This window comes from Vipera ursinii (genome assembly GCF_947247035.1).
Source record: "Vipera ursinii genome assembly, chromosome: 7".
Lineage (NCBI taxonomy): Eukaryota > Metazoa > Chordata > Lepidosauria > Squamata > Viperidae > Vipera > Vipera ursinii.
The window spans coordinates 65,715,378-65,737,203 of NC_139521.1; the positions used below are offsets into that span (position 1 = coordinate 65,715,378).

The window sequence follows — 21,826 nt, forward strand, 5'->3', positions numbered from 1 at the left end:
TGACCATTTTACTTAGCTCCATGGATTGGACTAAAAAATGAGCAGGACAGTTATGTTTTTGTAACATTAGCTCTGAGATGATGTGAATGCATGGAATACAATAAACATGATTCTAGATATTATGAGAATATGGATGGGGGACCATCTGGAAATTCCATTTAGATGACATCATGATTTCAAGGTGAAAGGCAGACATGACATAAAGGACAATGAACAAGAACAATTATGCACTCAAATTCGCACTTTCTGCAAGTCACATACAGGCAGCAATATTTTGGCCCTTGTTAATTTGCCCCAATGTAGTTTGGTAGCAAGATTAATGCCAATATGCACATTTTCTAATACAAAGCCATTCCCCTTTGGGCAGAAATGGTGTTATGCCAAAGTCCTAACAACATGCTTCCTGTGTCTGTGTCTGTGTCTAAGTCAGATTAGTAGCATGATAAAAATGGTGTGTGTTCTGAGTAGGAAGGAAGTACATACACACAAGAGACTCGCAGCAGACGAAACTTCTCCCCATAGTACAGACATGTCAAACACAAGGCCCGGGGGCCAGATCCGGCCCGCGAAGTGGTTTCATGTGGCCCCTGAAGCCATCCTGGAAACAGTGAGGGAACAGTCCCCGCTGCCTTGGCCCTGGCCCAGAGACCCTCCTTCTGCCAGAGATCCCCAGATCTGTCTCACTCCTGCCCAGGCCCCCATAGGCACCCTTGATGCCAATGATGTAGAGCTGGCCATGCCCACCCAGTAGGCCACACCCACCCTGGCCATACCCACCTGGCCCCCCGAGGGCAACCACAATGCTGATGCGGCCCTCAATGAAATTGAGTTTGACACCCCTGCCATAGTATAATGAGTCTTTCAAGGTGATAACATGGAGAAGCTTCAAGACAGCCTTGGGCCTTTAAAGATCTTGGACTACAATCAGACCATAATATTTGGTTATGGTTTTCCTTGAAAACGTCACCAGCTGGAATCTATTCATTTTTCCCCACACAAAAAAATACGATCCTGGGGTCTTCTGCTCCCCAACTAAAAAAATCCTTATCTAAAAGAACAATAGTAACATGTAAATTAAAACTCTAAGTTTCTATCTTGCCAAATAGACAGAGGGCTCTTTAAAGAGAAGAAACACCAAAATTATTTCAAGCATCCACCAGATTACAGCTGCTAGGCATGACATCTCTGTAATTCCTTCCCGCCCCCTCCAACATTTGCACACACCTGGCCAATGTAAAGAAAGTTTCTTCTGCCTGAAATTCCTCTATTCAGGGATGGAAAGAGGAAACTGTCATCCTCGGAGCAAAGTTTCAGGTGTCAATGACATGCAATCGGTTCTACAGGTAGCTTGCTCGCTTAGCTTTGATAACGCTACCTTCAGCTACTGCTGAGTTGCACATTTTCCCAGGAACTTCTGAGAAAAGGATGCCCTGGAATCCAAGACTCCTGATGCAGCTTGTCAATTATCCGTCAAACCCTTTGCAAAGGAAGCTAGTGAGCAGGAGGAGGAGGAGGAGGAGGAGGAGGAGCGTGACTCTGCCTCACCCACCCAAGCCATCCTTGTTTACAAGCCAAATTCACCAGGAGAGCTCATTGCTCCCTCTTCGGCTGGAGACGTCCTTCCTCTGGCTACTGATAGCACATGCCAAACCATGACCTCGGTCCACTCTCCAGTCACCTGCCTTGCTGGCCACCTCTCCCCCAGTCTCTCCTACGGAGAAGATACCTGAGCACCCATGGCCAGTTTCTATTCGTGGCGGGGCCGGGCCGGGGTCGGGAGGGGGGGGAAACTTACCTCCGTGAACATGTCTTACTGCCTTCCTACATGGCAACAGAGGTTTCCTGTTTCCATACATTCCCCTGCCAGCTGTAATCAGCAATAACATGAGCGTCTTTGCTCTGGCAGCTGGAGTGGCAGGGCTGACAGGAAAGAACTTTCATTTCTCTCCCCTCGCACTGAGCCATGCAAAGCCAGCAATCGCTCCCAGGCATAAATCCCTTGGCATTTCTCCTAAAAGACGCTCCCTCAAGTGCCCGGTTGCTAAGCAATATTCCGCCATCGTGGTGTGCCTCCCCCCCACACGCGCTCCCCGCTGTGCCTTGCACGTTTGAAATCTACAACATCTGTCCCGTTCTGACTCGTGCTGAGCACCTTGAGGAGAGGGGAGCTCAAAATAAATAAATAAATAAATAAAGTCAAATAAACCAGAGGGGAACACGCCTCAGCAAAGCTGCTTCTTCATCTGCGTTCCTCTAATGGCTGCTTTGGTTAATATTTTATTTCCAGATTTACACAGGGAGGGGAAATGCAGCAGCTGAACCGGGAGGAAGGGCAAGGAAGGAAAAAGCCAACCCAACAACGTCCAGTGGGAATGCAGCGAAGAACATACAAGAAAGTTGCTTTTTTTTTTGTTTTCCACGGGTTTCAATATTGTGAGCCTGCAGAATTTGGCTGTGATTTATTTATTTAAAGGGCATTGTTTTTTCTCGCTGGACTATTTCAGATAAAGATTTAGCCAGTTACTGCTTTATATATACACACGCATGGACTCACAAATGCTATTTTATTTCATAGTGTATAAAGTACCACTTTCATTTATGTTATTAAATTTGTAAGATTCTTTTAAATGTTCTCATTTAAGCAGTTTCTTAAAAAGGAGCACCAAATCAATACTTTTAATATGAAAGAAAAAGAGACTTTAAAAACTATTTTCAGGTATCAGCCTCTCTTTCCACATTAAGGTTTTGTAATCACTCATTCGTAAGGTCTTTTTTTCTATATCTTTCTCAAAACCTAAATCAACAGGGGGAAAAACCCTATTTAAGTGGCAATTAAAATCATTTTATCACTTCTGCATTTTGCATATTTAATCTAACTCCACAGTATTTTTTCAATTTAAAATAGAATTTTTGAAGATGCTACTTTAATTTCACAACTCATTAAAAGAGAAAGTGAGAGAACACTTCCAGCAAAATCTTATTTTAGTAATGTTAGGTCAGCTCTCTTTTTGCTGATTCTTACAATAAAAAGGAAGAAAATAAGTTAAGACTTTTTTTAAAGCAAGGAATAGCTGGCATGCCATTTTAGCAGGCAGAAAACGAGATGTTCCTTGCACTGTCTTTTAGTTTTTATAGTCTTGCATTATATTTTTTTCATTTATTTAGTATGATTTAGACAGCTGCCCATCATGCCATCATGATTCTGGGCGGGAATCATAGGATTAAAGCCAAGGAAAATAGAAGCAAACAGTAATAACAATACAACAAAAGCATAATGGCATCTGAGGACAATATAACCCAATCCATGCAACCACAGTTACAAAAAAAAAAATCACACCTGATGGGGTTACTCAATCACTAAAATCTATGCCCAAGGGAGCATTTAAGGTTTTTACATCCTGTCTATTCAGTAAGGAGAAGGTGGCTCACAACATACAAATATTACGCTTTTTAAAAGCACTTTCAGTTTCAACACAAAGTATATAAACAATAGGTTTAAAGTCTGCATTTATAATTGATGACAAGCTTGAAAATAGCTAATCATTTTTAAAGTGCATTCTCATTCATGAGCTGGATTTTATTCATTGTAGCATGTGCTAAGGCGAAAACGAGCGTTCCTAATTTTAGCGATTACTTTATAGTCAAAATAAATAAAAATTATACTCAAGTGACAAGGCATACAGATGTAAATTACCAGTGCTTTTTTTGTAAAAGAAAAAGGTGCCGGAACCCACCTTGCCTACCCTACAAGGCTCCATCCAAAAAAGGTGCCGGAACTCCGTTCTGAGCGTTCTATGACAAAAAAAGCCCTGTAAATTACAGTGGCCATATTTTCTTGGAAAAAATAAAGGACATACAATACCTTTAAAAATAGGTTCATAAGAATAAAAACGTGTTTATGTTTATAACTTGGCTGACAAGGTAAGTACAAGAGCAAAATCAATAAAAACTTTACAAAAAATGTGTATTCTAAAAAAAAAACCTAAAATCAAAACAGTATACGTAAATTTATTTTTTTTAAAATTCAGTTTCCATATTTTTCACAATATGAAAGTGTGCATTAAGTGATACCATTGAAAAATTTAAAGGACAGCTTTCTAAAACAAAGGACTTTTCTTTATAATAAAAAACATATATAATCACTATAATCTAAACCTAGTACAGAACAACACATTTTCAAAAACACGTTCCCTGACAGAATTGAAGTCAATGGATATTACTATATTAAAACCTAAGGGGGAAATACCCAAATAATATACTAATTAAAATATAAAGATATGTGAATAAAAAAGGTGTCTGTTCAAAACTACTTTCCTCAGGAAATGCTCATTTTCTTCACAAGAATAATTGATAGTTTAAAAAAAAACATTGTGAGGCATCATGAAAACCTTCAAAATATAGGCCTTATCTTCACACAGCCCCCATTTTTCCAAGTGGACCATTCTTATCGTTTATTCATATAGATAAATATCCAGCAGAACCAGCATTAAATCACTGCAAATACTGCTAACCTACCCAAGCTGTTTAATGTTACTGTAATAAAATAATCAATGAAGTAATGGAGGAGACAAAAAGGTCTCAAATATTAGCTTCCAGAAGCAGTCAGAAAAGCCTTGATAGATGATATTTAAGTTGTAAAATTGTTAAGGAAGAATTTGCCTACTTTGCAAATCTATGAGGAACCTGCAACAAAATACTACCCGGAGCAGCTTTGGGCCAACCAGCCATACCCCCCAGAGTTACCCTGCAGTAAGATGGGTGACCAATAAAATTAATTAATTAAATAAAATATCCATTCTTTTGACTTTAGCTACCCACTCAGCATCTGTGGCTACTGAAAACAATTAAAAGGAAATATAATTAGTATTTGATGTATTCACAACCTAACCTTTACTCCAACACATTCTTCATGACCTGTATAGTGTTAAACTTAAAGATCGTACAGGCCTAGATATAGTAGATGGCCTAAAGCAGGGGTCTTCAAACTTGGCCCTTTTATGACTTGTGGACTTCAACTCCCAGAATTCCTCTGCCAGGCACGCTGGCTGAGGAATTCTGGGAGTTAAAGTCCACAACTCATAAAAGGGCCAGGTTTGAAGACCCCTGGCCTAAAGCATCAGAAAGCACTCAACCACTTTGAACTACATGGGTAGCCCTTTCAGATCTTAAGTCACTACAATATCTTTCCATATTGACGAGTAGCATCCCAACATCAGAAAACATGACATCATCACATTTGGTGCAGCAAGACTCCACCACTTCACGAAAAACTGGACACTGCCATTGCCTAACTAATACTGAAAATGACATATTTTAACTTATCTAAGATTTCAATGATTTCAAGTACATGCACGTGCACAGAGATCTTCCATAAACCTCCTGGTGAAAACAATAACAACACTGGTCATAGAAAGGAATAAAAATTCACGGCAGACTGAAGAGCAGAAAAATCACCAACTTACTAAAATTTAGTAAAAAAAGATCCTGTTCTATTTCAAAGGGCACAGTTCTCAGCTTATTAACAACATCACTATTACCTGCACTTCTTACTAATTATACTGCTTTACTATATCTTGCCTTGTTTGTAACGTTTGCCTGTCCTATGCTCCCAAGTACTGTTTAAATCAGGGGTCTTCAAACTCGGCCCTTTTATGACTCATGGACTTCAACTCCCAGAATTCCTCAGCCTGTGTGCCTGGCTGAGGAATTCTGGGAGTTGAAGTCCATGAGTCATAAAAGGGCCGAGTTTGAAGACCTCTGGTTTAAATGTTTCCTGCTGGATCTTGCTTTCCGCTTTTTTCATGGGCAAACATTGCACTAACACATAGAATGACTCAACAGCTTCACATCAGGCTTATAATTATAATTTCTCTCTACATCAAATTCGCCCTATTAAAATTAAAAGCCAAGTTGGTTGTTGCTCCAAACGAGACTATACCAAATGACCAGCAGTCTAGAAAACAAAAAAAAAAGATAAATAAAAGAGTGCCCTTCTTCTCTCTTTCTTTCTGTTTATCTGGGTGACAGTTCCATTCGCATGCTTAACTTCTAAGAACAACAGCTTAGCAGGAGGATAACTTCTGAATCAGCACACACCCTTTTTACTTTTACCAAAGCCAGGCGCTATATATACACAGGCAATCCAGAAACTGCATGGAATCCTTCCACTGATTATACTGTTTGACACAAGCTCCATTTTCAAGAATGTGGAAAATGAAAGAAAGCTGCATTTTAGTCCGGCTTTCTTGAAATTTGGCGTGCACATTTGCACATTCTCGCGAATAGGAAAAAAATAGAAAATATCATTTCTCCATAGGGTTACTGTGATGAGGACCTCTTTCCTGCAAAGAGATTAGCTAAGCAGTTTGGCAGCTGAACAGAGACAGTCAGGACAATTCGTACTGGGTCTTCATCTGCTTTAAAAAACGGATTTTCTTAAGATTTGTAGGAGTGTTCTAAGATGAAACATTATAAGCATTCAGTGTGGACTGAATGGAATCAATGCACATACAATTGGAGCTAGCAGCTGCTACATTCACTTATTCCTTTTTATCAATCCCATAATTTAGTGTATTTGAGAGTACAGGGCAGGGATGCCAAAAAAAAAAAAAAGCAGCTTATAAATTACTTGAGGAGATCCTTTTTTCAAGCCTGCCCACACACTCCACTGCTTCTTTTATTCTTGCATTTTTTTTCAAGGAGAAAAATGGAGGTCTAAAGTCATACAAAGGCTGGATCCCCCCAAACCAGGATGATTCATTGGTTGTGTGCATTTATGGAAGGGTTTTCAGGCTTTAATCTAATTTAAATGTCAAGAATAACCCCAGCAAATTTATATTTTGAGTGCTTAAATCAGAGTTCCTCAACCTTTTGGGCACCAGGGAACGGTTTCGTGGAGAGAGGTTTTTCTGCAGACCAAAGGGTGCGTGGTTTTGTGTGCTGCCTGTATCCCAAGGATGGGGCTTTGCTTGTTTGTGCAGCCCGGTTGCTAGCATGCCATGGCCTGGTACTGGTCCACAGACCAGGGGTTGGGGGACCCCTGGCTTAAATCACAAACCTCTGGAAGATTTTGTTTTGTTTTGTTTTTTTAAAAAGAAAACATGTTATTTTGGCCACTAGAAAGTTGTTCCGTCCTGGTATAATATGTGAGAAGACAACTCTTCAAATGGTGGTCTCTAAAAAGTTTTATAAAGCATTCTGGGATGGGTACTGCCAGAAAATAAATGATGTGCAACATAAGAATTTTCCTAAATTCCAACCAGTGTTAATCGGTGGTAAAATTTGATTTAAAACAACCAATAAATTAATCTCTACATATGCAATTCATACACCTGCTGCTGGTTTTTCTACCACAACAGGAAACGAAATTATAACAGCAGTCTCATGGCAACATTAAGTTGAGTTGATAAACCAGAGAATTGCATATATCTGTGTTTGCTGCAAACTATCAAGAGTCAGTTGTGTACGTCAGACATAAGCCATGGTTGCTTAATAAAAGCATCGTTACTCATTATTTCAAATTCTTGTTCCCATAAGCATACACCATAGCCCATAAGCAACCTCCTTTGCACTGTTAGACACTACCAGCTTATCTGCAAGAAAACACCTGTGATTTCTGTTAAATAGTAATAGCACACACCCACACCCACACAAAAAGAATACAAAATCATTAAGTGAGGAAACAAAGATTAATAATAGATATTTTCTTAACTTTGCACATGTGAATTTCCTTTGGTTGATTCAAAATGTTTGAATAGGAGGATGGAACTACCCACTCTGGGTACTATCAACCAAATGTTTGTATTCCAACAACAGAAGACATAGCTTCTCTCAATCTAAAGTTAAGGAATATAGATTTACAACCAATAAACATAAATTATTTTTCTCATAGTAGATTCTTCATTCTTTGCAACGTCTGAACATTTTAAACTGCATGGTCTTATTGATCTCAACAACTGATACGTTTTAGTAGACATTGCACAACTTCCCAATATGTAGAAAACATTCTAAAATTACAGATAGATAGACTCCCGCACATAAAGAGAAAAATTATGTTTCCCAATGAAGTATATTTTGTATTATAACATACTTAAATCCAAATGTGTGGCTACTTGAATACCAGACTTGGAGAGATGTCAGCATTTCAAGCAACCAGAAGACTGACACAGATTTAGTGCATCTGTTGTACAAAGTGATTCATAACACAATTCTCCACAATAGATTAATAGGAAAGACAATTCCTGTGTTCAACTGGAAAAGCTGCACTTTTCACTGCTGCCAAGAGCTGAAAGCGTCAACAGTTAATTCGCAGCTGCAAGTGACATACAAGCTTTGAAAATTCAATGAACATGTCATTATTTGATGAAAAAAGTGATATCAAAAGAATACACAGGGGAGGCAGAATGGCGTTTTGTGCAGTTTTCGAGCAAAATCTCCATAGTACACAACTCAATTGCAGTTAGCCCCATATCAAACCTAGGCTGAGTGCTTATCCTTGTTAATGGCAATTCCCAACTCTGGGAGACAGATTTGAGCTTTTCCATGCAGTCATTCCATTACTAATTGAAAATGTTTGATTGTGCAAACACTTTTTGAAAAATAAGTTTAGTTGGCTCACCATGGTGTTTTAATTTTATCTGCTGTTTTGTTTCTTTAATATCTTTATCACCAATACTTTAACAGCACAGTAGTGATTTTAATGTTATTTTAACTTTCTTTGATGATGTGGTTTGTGGAAAAAAGGTGGGGAGGGGGGAGAAATTTGTTCTAGTAAACTAGAACTAGATTTGAACTAGATCAAAACTATCTGGCTTAATGGTAGAAAAAAAATATCAAGGACGTTTGTAAGCTGTTGATGCTTAATTTCCCTAATACTATATACAGCTCCAGATTTATTATAGACAATACAATAATACCTGTGTACACACACACACACACACACACACACACAGAGAGAGAGAGAGAGAGAGAGAGAGAGAGAGAGAGAGAGAGAGAGAGAGAGAGAGAGAGAGAGAGAGAGAGAGAGGGAGGGAGACGTAGCATACATTCTGGCCACTTTTGCACAAGAAGTGCTTGCTCAAATGACAGTTTTTCAAATTCTGGGTAACAAAATTATAATAAACCTTGTCCTCTACCACTTATTTAAAATGTCAAAATTTATCCTTTAACAAATGCAGGAACACACCTATTATATAGATACTGTCCTACTGAGAATGATGATTACAAGTCCCAGAATCCTGACACAACTGTCCCATTCTCAGTTCCTGGTGGAAGATGATGCTCCACTAAAAACTTAAAACACTCAGTATTGCTTTCTTTGCTACGTTTATGCATCCTTTGGCAAGGAGAAGTATTGAGAGCATAGAGCAAGGGTCCCCAACCCCTGCTCCATGAACCAGTACCAGGCCGCGGCATGCCAGCAACTGATCTGCACAAACAAGCAAAGCCCCATCTGTGGGATGCAGGCAGCACACAAAACCATGTACCCTCTGGTCCGCCGAAAAACCTCTCTCCACGGAACCATTCCCTGATGCCCAACAGGATGGGGACCTCTGGCATATAGCCACACTAGCACTAAGTAGCAACTGATTCTCATCTTAAAGAGCTCCATAAAGGGAACCTCTATGGAGCACGTTCAGTTCCAATTGTTGTCCTATTTAAAAACTCATGATTATACACAGCTTATGATTGGATGTAAATTATACAAATAATTTTGTTTAGTTTTGGTGCCAAAGCAAAATCAAACCAAACATAGCTAGTAAACCGACCTCAATTGGTTCCGCAGGTATTTTCAATTTGGGCAAATTGGTCTTGATGTTGGTTTTTAAATTTGTTATTTTTCCATAGGACTGTTCCTGATATTCCTCTGGCAATGGCTTGAGTTCGGGTGACTCATCTGGAGCCTGGTCTTGGCCATCCATTGGTCTAACGTAGGCAGTGGGTTTCTGTTGTATTGCACTGGTTTTTGATAAGGATGACGGAAATGCCTGGCTGGAAAGCTGAGCGTTGACTGCTACAGAAGCGGTCAAAGTGTCCTCATTTTCATTATCATGTGCGCTGGTCAGGAGCTCCTTAGATGTGGAGCTACTTTGCCCATGCTTTTCGATCTTACTATTGAGGGATCTGGAACTGACACACTGGCCGGAATGTAGAGGGGACAAAGGTGGTACAGGAGAAGACAATGTAGACAATAAAGGAGAAAGTTCCATAAGTGAAGGTTGTGCCTCAGGGGCAGTAGATTTTTCAGTGTACTTTTTACTTTTCTGCTGATATCTACCACTTTGAAGTCCTTCAGTCTTGCAGCTCTTTGCTGGACCTGGCTTCTGATAGCTAGACAATCCAGCACTGTGTGTGGCTGGCTCCACCCTTGAGTGAATTTTTGAGTAGGAGCTGCCCACAGATGGAACATCTGAGCTAAGAGGTCCCACGTGTTTGTGACGATGGCTGTGGTTCTGGAATGGGGTACCAGTCTTTTCAGAAAAGAGAGGGTGATCTATTTTATGAGGGGGGAGCAGAGGCATGACACTTGTAGGGATCCCTATAAAATTCTGATAGAACTGATTGACGATGAGCTCTTTCATCTCTTCATAATTGCCAAACATTTTCTGAATTCGGCTAGACAATTCGTCGGCTTTGTTAATCTGAAATGAGAAAAGAACGCCAAGGGGAAAAAAAGCAGTGAAAAAAACCAGGAAGAGCAAGAAAAGGCAGGAACATGGTTTGAAGCTATGAATTAAGCCCAAAGAGCTGCTTGTCCATCAGCCTAAGATCTCAGTTTGCAACAATCAATTTGCAACAACAGCTCAGGTTTTCTAACAACCGGCAAACTACAACGGCTTGCAGTGTGTGTTCTCTGGGCAAAGGTGCAATGTCATGCAACAAAAATTTCTCCACTTCCTCCAGCAGGCCTTTGAGGGTAGGCTCAGCCTTTGTAACACATTGTTGTTAAGGGAGAGGAGACTACTAGAGTCCCAGACAGATATTTCTCATTTTTTGAGGCAATAACCCAAAAATAGATGGAAAAGAAATGGCACCACAGATCAAATAAAATCTAAATATAGGTACTTTAGTACTTATGTGGCGACAAAAAAAGGTAAATATTCCATACATTTGAAAAAGTGTTTTGCATCTCTTTTGTATTCACTGACCAGAACAGTAGGAAAAAAGAGAAAACACTCTTTTATCTTGATAAATCATATAAGGGATGGCGAACCTTTTAGAGACCGAGTGCCCCCAAACTGCCCCCGTCTCCACCCTGCCCTGCCCACTCCACCCCCTGCCCCGCTTACCCGCAGGGCCACCCACCACCTCCACGGCCCGCAGCAGATCGCCCAGGCGGCCCAGCAGTGCCATGGTGGTCACGCCCTCCACCCGTACCCCACAGCACTATCTGCATGTGATGGGGCGCAAGGGCGGTGTCTTGTCCCCACTGCCCGGCTGCCATGTCCTTGGCCGTGCTCTACGTGCAGGCTGCACCTGGGGGTGACTCTCCTCAGGGGGGGCTGCTGGTGAGGAAGGGGCCACGTGGGGAGGTGGGGCTGGGTCAACAGTGTGCGTGCCCACAGTGAGGGCTCCGAGTGCCGCCTCTGGCATTCATGCCAGAGGATCGCCACCACTGGTCTACATAGAACTGGAATTTTAAAGTGTGTGTGTGTGGGGGGGCAATCTAATCTCTACAGGGATGATGTTCCAAAAGGAGGGAGCCATCACGGAGAAGACCCTTCTTCTGGGTCCCACCAGATGAATCTCCTTGCCCACAACATTCCCCGCTTCTCCAGTCTGGTGGGTTGGGTGAATGTAAGCAGGGAGAGATGGTCGTTCAAATATCCTAGCCACGTAGCAGCGCTTTAAAGGCGACAACCAGCTCCTCGAATTGCAGCCGAAAGCAAACTGGCAATCAATGCAGCTCCCGCAAAAGAGGTGACAAATGTGCACACCTGGCTCTGCACAAAACCATTGTGGGCCGCTGTGTTTTGAACCAATTGTAGCTTCTGAATGCTTTTCATGGGCAGCCCCACGTAGAGCATATTGAAACAGTCAAGCTTGGAGGTGACTTGGATAAATGCCTTAAGTTTTGCAAAAGCTTAAGCCACCCATACTGTGTGCTGCAAAGGACACTGGCTACGCATGAAGGACAGACCAAATCTAACTTTCAAATCCTCTTGCAACAAAAGAGGCTAACTGGAAAAATATAGAACTATAAGCTCACTCTATGGTATAATGGAGATATGCTATGGATACCTTGTAAGGCGCTCCAAAAAGGGGAATATCTGCAGGGAACGCTTCTCTCTCCTGGTGAGCTTCCTGATTTCGCCTCTCTTTTGCTTGAATGCGGAGCAAATTTCTCTCTTCATTGTACAAGCTGTTGGGAGAGCAAGCATTTCATCATGAAAGCCACACATTTTCAACTGACATTTTTAAGAATTTCAAAGAGGGATTGGGTAATTCAGCAACTCAGCAAACTGGCACATAACGGTTAGCCTCACAGCACCGCATATATCCACTTATCTATGGACATACATGTAGATATGCAGAAAAACCTTTGGGGGGAAAAATAGCAAATCTCTAAAATGGCAGCAGTTCTCAAGGTTACCAAGTCATTGTTTAATGTGGCTTTGTAAGCTTTAAGATTGCATATCTATTCATGAAGTTCTTCATTTCAGCCACTTCTTGGACTCAACACTTTAGGAAATAATAGCTTTCGTGCTCACAGCTCACAAAGGTGAATGGAAGAGGTTAATATTCTAAATTGAATAAAGAAGAGTTGCTTACTATAGCAATACAAGATCTAGTTCAGGTCTGAAACTTACACAACTTGTCTGACACAGTAGGCAATTGGGTGGAGGTAAGGAATGCTATGATATATGCAACAGCTTCTTGGCTTTTCTAAATCTTATACAGCTTCTACATCTACCTTAACAAATTTCACAACAGCTGTCTTTGTGTCTTAAGGCACAAGAATATCCAAGAAGAATGAATGTCCTCGTTTTTACATGCTCACAAAAAATATTTATCGCTCTCCTACATTACACAAGTTCACTCTTAAATGCTGCTCTAGTTCCAATCTTTAAGAAAAGATTAAAATGAAAAATAAATGGATTCTGCAGTTTCCCCAAACCATAGTTTTCTGTGAGTGAATGAACTGACGTTTGCCCTTCTAATGCTTTATTCTAAGGGTGACATGATAGCAATATTCCAGTATTTAAGGGGCTGACACAAAGAAGAGGCGGTCCACTTATTTTCCAAAGCACCAGAAGGCAAGGGAAGAAACAATGGGTGGAAACTAATCAAGGAGAGAAGCAACCTGGAATTAAGAAGAAATTTCCTAACAGTGAGAACAATTAACCAGTAGAACAGCTTGCCTTCAGAAGTTGTGGGTGCTTCATCACTGGAGATTTTAAGAAGAGACTGGACAGCCACTTGTCTAAAGTGGTATAGAGCAGGGGTGTCAAATTGCCGGCCCGCTGGTCAGATGCGTCATGCAGAAGCCGCGCTCACTCCATGGCCGGCAATGGCGAAACAGTCCCGGTAAGTTGCGCAATGTCACTTGTCTGAAATGGTATAGAGCAGGGGTAGGCAACCTTGGCTCTTTTGTGACTCGTGGACTTCAACTCCCAGAATTCCTGAGCCAGCATGGCTCAGCTTGGAAAGCTCTCCCTTTTCCCTCAGCGTGGCTGGCTCAGGAATTCTGGGAGTTGAAGTCCACGAGTCATAAAAAAGCCAAGGTTGCCTACCACCTGGTATAGAGTCTCCTGCTTGAGGTTGGACTAGAAGACCTCCAAGGTCCCTTCCAGCTAAATTCTGATTGGCATGCTATTACAGTTTTTAGAACAGCATTTATTTGGTGTTTTGGGGGGGTGGGGGGAGGACATTTCATAAGTAAAAAGCATGCAGGATAGCCCTGATCTATGGCATCTTTCCATATGGCCTTATATCTCCCATCTCCTCTCCTTTAGTCTCCCTCCATATATATCCTTCAGTGTTCAGGTTTTCCAGCTCTCCTCCCAATGCAAATGTTGACCACTTGGAAAACAAATGGCAAGTGGTAGCCGACTGCTCTCTGAAAAGAGGCTCAGTTTTCATCTGCCATAATGAAATTTCAGTGTTTCCTTAAGCTCCTACCCTAACATAAAGGCATGGTTTGTCAGCATTTTCCTTGCAGCATTTTCCTTGCAGAGATCATGAAAGCTGTAACGAATCCTGTTCCCCAAACAATGGCCTCTTTTGGTTTTTCATCCATTGAGTGTGCAGTTTTACTGCAGGCAGGGTAGGGAAAAAAGAGCTGCAGTCTTTTCAATCATTTTCAGCCCAAGCAAGCTAATTGAAAAGGCCTCCAAATGTTGATATATGTGTGAGCCTTATCCTTTAAATCAACTCCTTTATCCACACAAGAAAAAAAGACAGAGATGCAATATCAGGAAAAACAAGGTTACGTAAGAAACCTGGCATGGTTTTATGGGAACCACAAGCTGATCTGTACTTTTCTTCTGCTTTCAATATTTTTTTTGGTATATTAATTTACAACACCTAGTGGTGTTAATACTGCAGCATTCAGCCAACCTTGACTGACCTTGAAAAAAAGACTAAAGAGAGTCAGATGAACAGGATGGGTGACTACCAGAACCCTAAATTAGACTGAAAAGTGTTTTAAAAATATTAAAATCTTGGAAAAGACAATAGAAAACCAATTCCACAATATTGCCTGGGGGGGGAGTGTCCATGTAGTTATCAGAATTGAGCTGAACTGAAAAGGCAGACAGCTTTACCAATTTTAGAGGTGTAAATTAATCAGTAAGGATTCCCAGGTCTTATTGAGTTCACCAACATTAATATCTATGGTTAAGACTGCAATTAAAGGCTGGGGGCAGAGGAGGAAAGCTGATCACATGTCCTGGCTTCAACCTAATCCTACAGAGTGGATTACATGGTTTTTAAAATTATTGGTGTCGTATTAAATTCATAAGGTTTTACTAAAGAGTCTGGGTAGACATCCGGAATGTTTTCACTGCAACATGATGAAGTGACTTCTTTCCAATTTCTTAGTGCCAACTACAGCCCTTTAAAAAAACCCTCCCTTTTCATGACCCTGTAATCTCTTAATTCGGGGTAGTCAGGGCGACTGGATAGAGCTGAACGTTTACTGACTGGATGCCCTTCCTGACGCCACGCGGAGTTCGTAGCAGGCATTTTTTTCTTTGCGCCCTACGAGAGAAACAACTGCTACTACCTAGGATTGAACTCTCAACCTGCCAAGTGAGAAGTGAGCATCTTCCATCACCCAGGCCACTACACAGCTCATCACTCGTGTAGTAAAACTGCCCGTTCTACTGATCAAAACTGCATTAATGAATGCAGTGAACTTTAGCAAGTTTATTTTTTGCCCATCAAATTGTGCCTGCACGAAGGTATAATAACTCACAGAATTATCAACTGTAATGGCAAATAGAGAGTGTAGTTATCATTAAACAATTTTAGCTCACCTTTTTATTCCCAACAGGCAAGGTTATTTCCTTATAGTCAAAATAACCCAATGCAAAATTTCTGCATATTCATCTGCCCTCCACTATTCCCTTCTTGATAATAATCCCATAATATTGAGGGTAGGCTAATAAAACAGTCCTATTCATAACCACTGAAAGTGGTTTCCATAAAGAGCTTTCTTTCAAAAGGCTACCCTAATCACTACATATCAATGGTTTTCAACTGTCATTATTTCTAAAACAAATACTAACAAAGTAACTACCAGTGTCTCAGCTTGGGAAACACTTGGTGAGATCTTCGGGCTAGGAGAATCTCATTAATAAAGACAATTTTTGTTCCCTGCAACTTGATCCATTCCTAAGTCCTCATTTACACCATCTATTTTCTACTCTTCCCCCAAAAGATCAGGCAGTTGGGCGTTTAGAATAGGAACCTCTTTTTAGTCAATGCACAAACATTCAATCTTCCTCTGCAAACAGGCCCCCATCTTCTGCTGCAATCTCTGATTGGGGGAAGAGAATATTATTTGCTATTTGGATGCATTTTCCTATCAATGTGACCATTTTACTGTGTTAGTTCTTACGCACAAACACAGCAGTTAATGGTTGCTTTGAATATTTTTTTAAACCAAAAAACTAAGCTTTAAGTATTCCACTTTAAAAAAAACACCAAGAATTCGATATGAATAGAAACTACATTCTTTTGCTAGACCAATTTCCTCCCATTTTCATTTTTAGAATGCTTAGGTATTTTTCAATATTGGAAGTTTATTACTACAGTCCACTGGTTACAGGGTGGTGACAAATTCAAGGCACCTGGGATGATCTCACCGCAGCCACACCAGAAGCAGTTAGATCAGACATGTCAAACACAAGGCCCAGGGGCCAGATTCGGCCCGCGAAGTGGTTTTATGTGGCCCACGAAGCCATCCTGGAAACAGTGAGGGAATGGGCCCCACTGCCTTGGCCCTGGCCCAGAGACCCTCCTCCTGCCAGAGACCCTCAGATCTGTCCCACTCCTGCCCAGGCCCCCATAGGCACCCTTGATGCGAACGATGTAGAGCTGGCCACACCCACCCAGTAGGCCATACACACTTTAGCCACGCCCACCCAGTAGGCCACACCCACCTGGCCCCCTGAGGGCAACCGCAATGCTGATGCGGCCCTCAATGAAATTGAGTTTGACACCTCTGAGTTAGATGGTTAGCTTATTTAGATATTGAATTATAACATCCATTCTACGGTGATTTTATAATGGTTTCATCTTAATTTAATATTTTATCTCCTATATTGTCCACATAGATATATAAATATTTGTTGATGCTTTATTTAAGATAAATTTGTATATCAGTGATTCCATGAACTTTGTAGATGCCATATGCTAAATAAATAAAATAAAATGGTTACAGGACAAAGCAAATAATTCACCTGAATTCAGGCTACACAAGGAACATTTACTATAACCCTCCTACTGGTTAAAGAGGAATTGTTCTCAATGAGGGTAAAGGTATATAAACTGATTTCTAGTTGCATGTAATATGTTGCCGGATGGGATATAGTTATAGATCAGGGGGTCTTCAAACTTGGCCCTTTTATGACTTGTGGACTTCAACTCCCAGAATTCCTCAGCCAGGCATGCTGGCTATGGAATTCTGGGAGTTGAAGTCCACAAGTCATAAAAGGGCCAAGTCTGAAGACCCCTGTTATAGATATTTCATTTGTCACATCTGAAGTTTATCTCTCAGGATATCTTCATACTAAGAAAGAAGAGGAAGTTCCAATACTCAATCTACACAAAATGGCACACCCATAGCAAATATGTACAAATCAATAACATTATAAACAACCTTTTCAAGAGAATACTTAAGCTTTTCTGTACTGTGCCAATTTTAAATGATGTGGGATTGGGGAAAAAAACAAACTACACCCATTCAAGACACCAAAAGGCTGCAATTTGACTGTACACTCCAATCAGAGGCAAAGGAACTATTTTCTGCTTCAAAATGACAGGGGTTTTCAAATAATAAGCAAATATGGAAACACAATTAACTCTTCCCATTCCCCCCCACACACACAACCTCAAAAAGGTAAGAAAAAGCCCAACCATGTATGTATTAAGTGTTCTTACAGACTTTTGGCAAAAGAAGAAAGGGATGGAATGGAGTGAGGAAGCAATACAGGCAAAATTAAAACCAGTTAAGAAACAATGCATAACAAATATTTGAGTGGAAAAGAATAAGTGATCTTACCTCATTTTATTTTTTAATTTATATATATACATATATATATATATATATATATATATATATATATATACACACACACACACACACACACACACACACACACACACACATATACAGACACACAAGTCAAATCAATGTTACATTTTTATTTAATGTGGTAGCTCTACAAGTGGAAAAAAAACTCAAAAACTAAAAGCTGTGATTCTATGAGCATATATAAAATAGAAAAACAATAATCTACTGTCAATTTTTCTGTATAATCAATTTTGGCTGGTCAAAAACCTTGAAGCACTACTGCATAACACATGTTTTTTTAATAAGTAAATATATACTGAATAAAGCCTTCCATTTTTCTTTGAGATACCCAAATGCTAAAGAAATAATTTCCCAAAATTGTATTTCATGCATTGTATTTTAGCATAGAGAAACTGACAGCTGTGGCACATGCATAAATTCAGGAGACTTGAGGCATATTAAGCTAAGGATTAATTTGCTTTTCAGAAAACCAGTCTGTCATTTACTCAAAGCACTAACATTAAGATGTCAAAGGTCAGTGAGGAAAACTGAACCGTAGCCATTAAGAGCAGCATGTTACTGCAAAGTAGAATTTTCTGAAGCGTATCTGGCACTCTCGATACTGCAATTCTGTTAAACTTTTAAAATATAGTTTTTCATCCAATCTATTTATAGCTTTATTTACTGGCTTCATTTTTTGTAATCGTTAACAATTTTCTCTTCATTTTGCATATTGTTGCAGCAACTGTGGGCAGGCTACAGAATAATAAAAAGATAATACAAAATGATTGAAATTAAGAAAGGTTTAAATCAGGGGTCTTCAAACTCGGCCCTTTTATGACTTGTGGACTTCAACTCCCAGAATTCCTCGGCCAGGCGTGCTTGTCGTGCCTGGCTGAGGAATTCTGGGAGTTGAAGTCCACAAGTTATAAAAGGGCCGAGTTTGAAGACCGCTGGTTTAAATAAAGACCCAAACCCGAGGAGACAAGCGACATGGGGATGAGGATCTTCTTTCAATCCCATCAGCCACCCCTTGTACTGGGCATCCTATCAGGGTCCCAGACCAGCTGGCAGAGCCAGATTTTCAGGAAGATATTCCTGATCAGGAAGATCAGAAATATAGAGGCCAACCTCACCTCCACTGGAAGAATATTCCAAAGGTTGGGGGCCACAGCAGAAAAGATTCTTCTGGACCCCCCCCAGCTGAAATTCTTTGGCAGATGGGATGCAAAGTAGGCCTCTTCCGGTGGAGTGAGTGAGACAGACCAATCCACATAAAGGCCAGATGGTTGCTCAGATATCCTGGCCTCATGTCACAAAGGGCATTGTGATGTTATGATAAAGGGCATCATGATTTTAACATTATTGTATAATTTTTGTTGTGTGCCCAGTTTATTAATGGCCATTAGTTTCATTCTTGCCGCAGTGAAGAAAAGAGAGAACTTGTGAGAAAACAAACACATATATTGTTTCTGGTCAAATATACCACACCTTTTCCTGTTGAAGATTCAGGAATATGTACCATCAAACATGATGAATTCTCACTACAAGCTATATCCTACCATGAGAAGCTCTAGAGTCAGATTTCTCAAAAGCATCTCTTCCATCTTTTTTCAGAAAAGCCAGGGTTATTTAAAAAATAAAACAAAATCCCTACTGATATTTATCATGTTTATGTTTATGTTTATTGGATTTATATACCGTCCTTCTCCCGTAGGACTCAGGGCGGTTCACAAGGTATTTAAAATAACAATACAAATTACAAAAGTTAAGAACAATTAAAATAATTGAATTTAGTCCTTGAATAAAATATAAAACCCCTGTTAAGCTCCAATTAAAACCCAATTAAAATAAAATTAAAATTCTCAGTCCTGGCCGGAAAGCTCAAAGGTCCCGGCGGAATGAACGAAGGTCAGGGGCAGTCCTGAGCTCTACGGGCAGCTGGTTCCAAAGGGCAGGCGCACTCACAGAGAAGGCCCTCCCCCTGGGTGTTACCCGCCAGCAATCTTTTGCCGGCGGCACCCTGAGAAGGCCCTCCCTGTGGGAGCGCACAGGACGAAGGGAGCTTGATGCCGGCATGAGATGAGTCATCCAAGCTTGTTTCTTACCGAAATCTTGATGGGAGACTTCTAGCAATGAGAAGTCACCATTTAAAATATTTGCGCAACTTCTGATGCAGATGTGAATTCAGTCTCATTTCCCTGGAAGGTTGGCACTCCCCTCCAATCCTGCTGCTTTTCATCTAGCACTCAAGGTGACCATCTGCTCTTCTCTCTCTGAAGCCTGGCTAAGCCTCTCCTTACAATGTTCATGGATATTATCTTGGCATAGCAAGATTAAGAAATGCCCTCTAGGTATTCCTGGACTGTTTTACTGTGGCCGTGTAGATATAGAACATAACACACTGGATAGTCTAGAGCAGGGGTCTTCAAACTTGGCCCTTTTATGACTTGTGGACTTCAACTCCCAGAATTCCTCAGCCAGGCACACTAGCTGAGGAATTCTGGGAGTTGAAGTCCACAAGTCATAAAAGGGCCAAGTTTGAAGACCTCTGGTCTAGAGAAAAGAAGGACATGATAGCAGCATTCCAGTATTTGAGAAGGTCAATTTATTTTCCAAAGCACTAGAGGGTCGGACAAGAAACAATGGATGGAAACTAATCATGGAGAGAAGCAACCTGGAATTAAGGAGAAACTTCCCGACAGTGAGGACAATTAACCAGTGGAACAGCTTTGCCTTCAGAAGTTGTGGGTGCTTCATCACTGGAGGTTTTTAAGAAGAGATTGGACAGTCACTTGTCTGAAATGGTACAGGGTCTCCTGCTTGAGCAGGGGGTTGGACTAGAAGACCTCCAAGGTCACTTCCAGCTCTATTCTGACTGATTAACAAAACTGAAAAGGTTCAGTCTTTCACAACCTGTTGTAAATGAGGAAAGTGCATACCAGGATGCAAACCAGGATGAGGAACAGCGTAGTTTGGATCTTGTTTAGCCTTCAAGGGCAACATCTCCACAAAAATGTAAATCACAGAGAAACACAAGCTTAAAGTACTTAAGTGGCAAAATTATCTTTTTAAAAGAACAAAACAAAGATTACACTAGCCTAAGTTTTTATAAACTTAGTGCAAAATGCTTTGTTTCCTAGATCTCTTCTTCCGGTGAGGTGAAAGAAAAAAAACAGGTATAAATCAAAAGAAAGGAGTCCAGAGTCACTGAGGTTGAATTTTGTTATAGATAGAAAATGGAAATAGACTGTAGACTCAAATGAAATTTATCAGGGGCTGGAAGCTTTCAATGTTGTTCTGCTGCGCTGAAGAAAAACAAAATAACATCTAAAGATCTTGATACATCTCGGCATCTCGGGTTAACCAGACCATTCCATCTTTAACGATGGGGGGTGAGGTGTTACCCCCCGTTGATAGGGCTCGCAACTTGGGCGTCCTCCTTGACTCCCGGCTCAATTTTGAAGACCATATAGGAGCCGTGACCAGGGGGGCTTTTGCCCAGGTTCACCTGGTGCGCCAGTTGCGACCCTACCTGGACCGAGATGCCCTACGCACAGTCACTCATGCGCTCGTGACCTCCCGTTTAGACTACTGCAACACTCTCTACATGGGGCTGCCCTTGAGGACCACTCGGAGGCTTCAGCTGGTGCAGAACGCGGCCGCACGAGTTGTGATGGGGGTTTCCCGATACTCCCATGTAACACCTCTACTCCGCGAGCTGCATTGGCTTCCGGTTGCCCTCCGGGTGAGATTCAAGGTGCTGGTAATGACCTATAAAGCCCTAAATGACTTGGGTCCAGGATATCTGAGGGAACACCTGCTGCCAGCATCAAGCTGCCTTCGTCCAGTGCGCTCCCACAGGGAGGGTCTTCTCAGGGTGCCGCCGGTAAAAGATTGCCGGCGGGTAACACCCAGGGGGAGGGCCTTCTCAGTGGGTGCGCCTGCCCTCTGGAACCAGCTGCCCGTGGAGCTGAGGACTGCCCCCGACCTCCGTTCATTCCGCCGGGACCTGAAGACCTGGCTCTTTGAGCTCTCTGACCCAGGCTGAGAATTTTAATTTTAATTTTAATTGGGGGCTTTTAC

At 41.2% G+C, this 21,826-nt stretch overlaps 1 protein-coding gene across 4 annotated transcripts in view; it reads right to left on the reverse strand.

Moving 5' to 3' along the window:
• The window catches only part of AFF1 (ALF transcription elongation factor 1), a 161,504-nt gene that overhangs the window by 79,713 nt on the left and 59,965 nt on the right, over nucleotides 1-21,826 (reverse strand). For 3 of the 4 annotated variants that reach the window (XM_083367560.1, XM_083367559.1, XM_083367561.1), the window contains 2 exons: nucleotides 12,241-12,361; nucleotides 9,768-10,640 (listed from right to left, as the gene is read on the reverse strand). In XM_083367560.1, the coding sequence (XP_083223686.1) occupies nucleotides 9,768-10,640; nucleotides 12,241-12,361 (994 nt within the window). The remainder of the gene's footprint in view (nucleotides 1-9,767; nucleotides 10,641-12,240; nucleotides 12,362-21,826) is intronic. The other variant, XM_083367562.1, reaches the window with a different exon arrangement.